Source organism: Notolepis coatsorum (genome assembly GCF_963971535.1).
Source record: "Notolepis coatsorum genome assembly, chromosome: 14".
NCBI classification, from domain to species: Eukaryota; Metazoa; Chordata; class Actinopteri; order Aulopiformes; family Paralepididae; genus Notolepis; species Notolepis coatsorum.
Window position 1 is genome coordinate 66067869 of NC_140178.1, and position 2574 is coordinate 66070442.

The window sequence follows — 2574 nt, forward strand, 5'->3', positions numbered from 1 at the left end:
CCAATTAGTTTAACACAGCGTTTCTTTCTGTCTGTAATTTCCACAGCCCACTTCACTGATGAGGTTCAAAGCACCCATGAGAGAGGACTGAACAGCCCTCACCAGAAGTGTACACTCCTGGAGTACCCCAGGCCCAATCCCTTCCCCACCCCCACCCCCCAGGATCAAAGTCCCGTTCTCCACATTTCCTGCCTCGAGTCGGCCCCCCCTGATCGGTCAAAACTGTTTCTCCAACGCTTCTACCAAAAACTTAGACTGTTTTCCAAAGCAGAAGCGGCCCAGCCCTCCCAGGCGGAAGTAATGGGGAGTGTGCGAAGCCATCGTTACAGTATCGTGTCCTCGGAGGAAGACGGGATGAAGCTGGCCACCATCACCGTCCCAAACGGCTACGGCAATGGCAGCGTCAGCAAGGTACGCACGCAGCACCAGCAGCCGCCGCAGAGCCGCTTCGTCACCAAGGACGGTCACTGTAACGTGCAGTTCATCAACATGAGCGAGAAGGGCCAGCGCTACCTGGCAGACATCTTCACCACCTGTGTCGATATCCGCTGGCGCTGGATGATGATCGTCTTCTGCCTTACTTTCCTCCTCTCCTGGTTATTTTTCGGCTTTCTCTTCTGGCTAGTGGCTCTCACCTATGGGGACTTAAAGAACGAGACTCAGATGTGTGTTTCTAATGTGAACAGCTTCACCGCTGCCTTCCTCTTCTCGGTGGAGACCCAAACCACTATTGGTTATGGGTATCGCTATGTCACAGAGGAGTGCCCCATAGCTGTCTTCATGGTGGTCTTCCAAAGCATCGTGGGCTGCATCATTGACGCCTTCATCATTGGCGCCGTCATGGCCAAGATGGCCAAGCCCAAGAAGAGGAATGAGACCCTGGTATTCAGCCACTATGCTACAGTGGCCATGAGGGACAGTAAACTATGTCTGATGTGGCGTGTGGGGAACCTGAGGAAGAGCCATCTGGTTGAGGCCCATGTTCGGGCCCAGCTCCTCAAGTCCCGCACCACAGCCGAGGGGGAGTTCATACCTCTGGATCAAGTAGACATTGATGTGGGCTTTGATAGTGGCATCGACCGAATCTTCCTGGTGTCTCCTATCACCATCGTTCATGAGATAGATGAGGACAGCCCCTTCTATGAGATGAGCAAACAACAGCTGGAGACCTCGGAATTTGAAATTGTGGTGATCCTGGAGGGTATGGTGGAGGCTACAGCCATGACCACCCAATGTCGGAGCTCCTACGTGGCCAGTGAAATCCGCTGGGGGCACCGCTTTGAGCCGGTGCTCTTTGAGGAGAAGAACTACTATAAGGTGGACTACTCTCGCTTTGAAAATACTTACGAGGTGCACAGCACGCCCCATTGTAGTGCCAGGGAGCTAGCTGAGAAGAAGTCCAACACCTCCAGCTCTAGGAACTCCTTCTGTTACGAGAACGAGGTGGCCCTCGAAAAAGTGGAGATGGAGGAGGAGTTTGAGGAGGAGGAAAGTAAGGAGATAAGGGACGTTGAGGCTGGTGGTGTTGAGAATGCTGCACTTGAGGACACAAACACAGACTCTGTGTCAGACTCTGAACACAATCAAGACTCCACGCCATCAGAGATGAGGCCTTTGAGAATAGAATCAGAAATATGACTGCAGGGATCCTGAGGATTTGAATGCTGTTGGAGGGGATGTTACTGTTAGCTTGAACATTGCTCCTGATTGCTGTTGTTAATACTCCATGACAGTTGGAGTAGTAAGTTGAGTGAGGAATTCTCTAAGCAGACACTCAGGCACGAGACTGTATGGAAAAACAAAACATGTTCTATTATTTATGATCAGGAGGCCATATCTCCTCTGTCTCATTGAACTATATGTATAAGATGGGTTAAGTAGCACAACCCTTTTATGGTATGTGTGCAGTCTGTGTCTGCATACTGTATGTTGGGCTTACATGAATGTTTAAAGTTTTAGTAGAATCAATTGATTTCACAGAAAAAGGCCACATTTTCTTAAGAGACTTGAGAAGGGATATCAATATGTGCAAAATGGGCCTCATTTACCGTCTGGAGACTCTCACAGCACAAACCAAAGCGATACCAATTTTGCACATTTTTGCTGTGAGCATCCTTGTTACAGCAGCCATTTTGAGATAGTTTAGTGATTACTTGGAATAATTAAAAGCCGCTTGAGATTGACAGTGCGCTGAACAGAGTTAGAGTGGATAGTCCAATTTAACATCTGGTGGCCTAAACCTCCCATGTGTCTGCATGTGTCTGGGCAGCTTCGCCAGTTTTCAGATGCCAAGTTGGATGTCTAATTGTCTTTTTTCTCTCTCATCACAACAGTAGTTTGATCCTCTTTGTTGTTAATATACTATTGATAACAGTTAAACCAGTTTAAACCACCTTAAGAAATACAGTACAGGCTAATGATATGTTAATGAGCTGGTCTCTTAGCAAAGTATATTTGGTGACTTCTTCCATCAGAACAACCCACATTTTGGATACCCTCCAGTCATTATAGTTTATGTTAATGGTTATTATGTGCGAGTGCATGTGTGTGTGTGTGTGTGTGTGTGTGTGTGTG

General features: G+C 48.1%; 1 protein-coding gene across 1 annotated transcript; it reads left to right on the forward strand.

Annotated features, from left to right (window-relative positions):
* Nucleotides 1–222: 222 nt before the first annotated feature.
* On the forward strand, nucleotides 223–1638 carry kcnj2b (potassium inwardly rectifying channel subfamily J member 2b; the record flags this gene model as incomplete). Its single annotated transcript, XM_084328402.1, has 1 exon — nucleotides 223–1638. The coding sequence occupies exon 1, from the start codon at nucleotides 301–303 to the stop codon at nucleotides 1636–1638; it is 1338 nt and encodes a 445-aa protein (XP_084184528.1). The 5' UTR covers nucleotides 223–300.
* Between the last annotated feature and the right edge of the window lie 936 nt (nucleotides 1639–2574).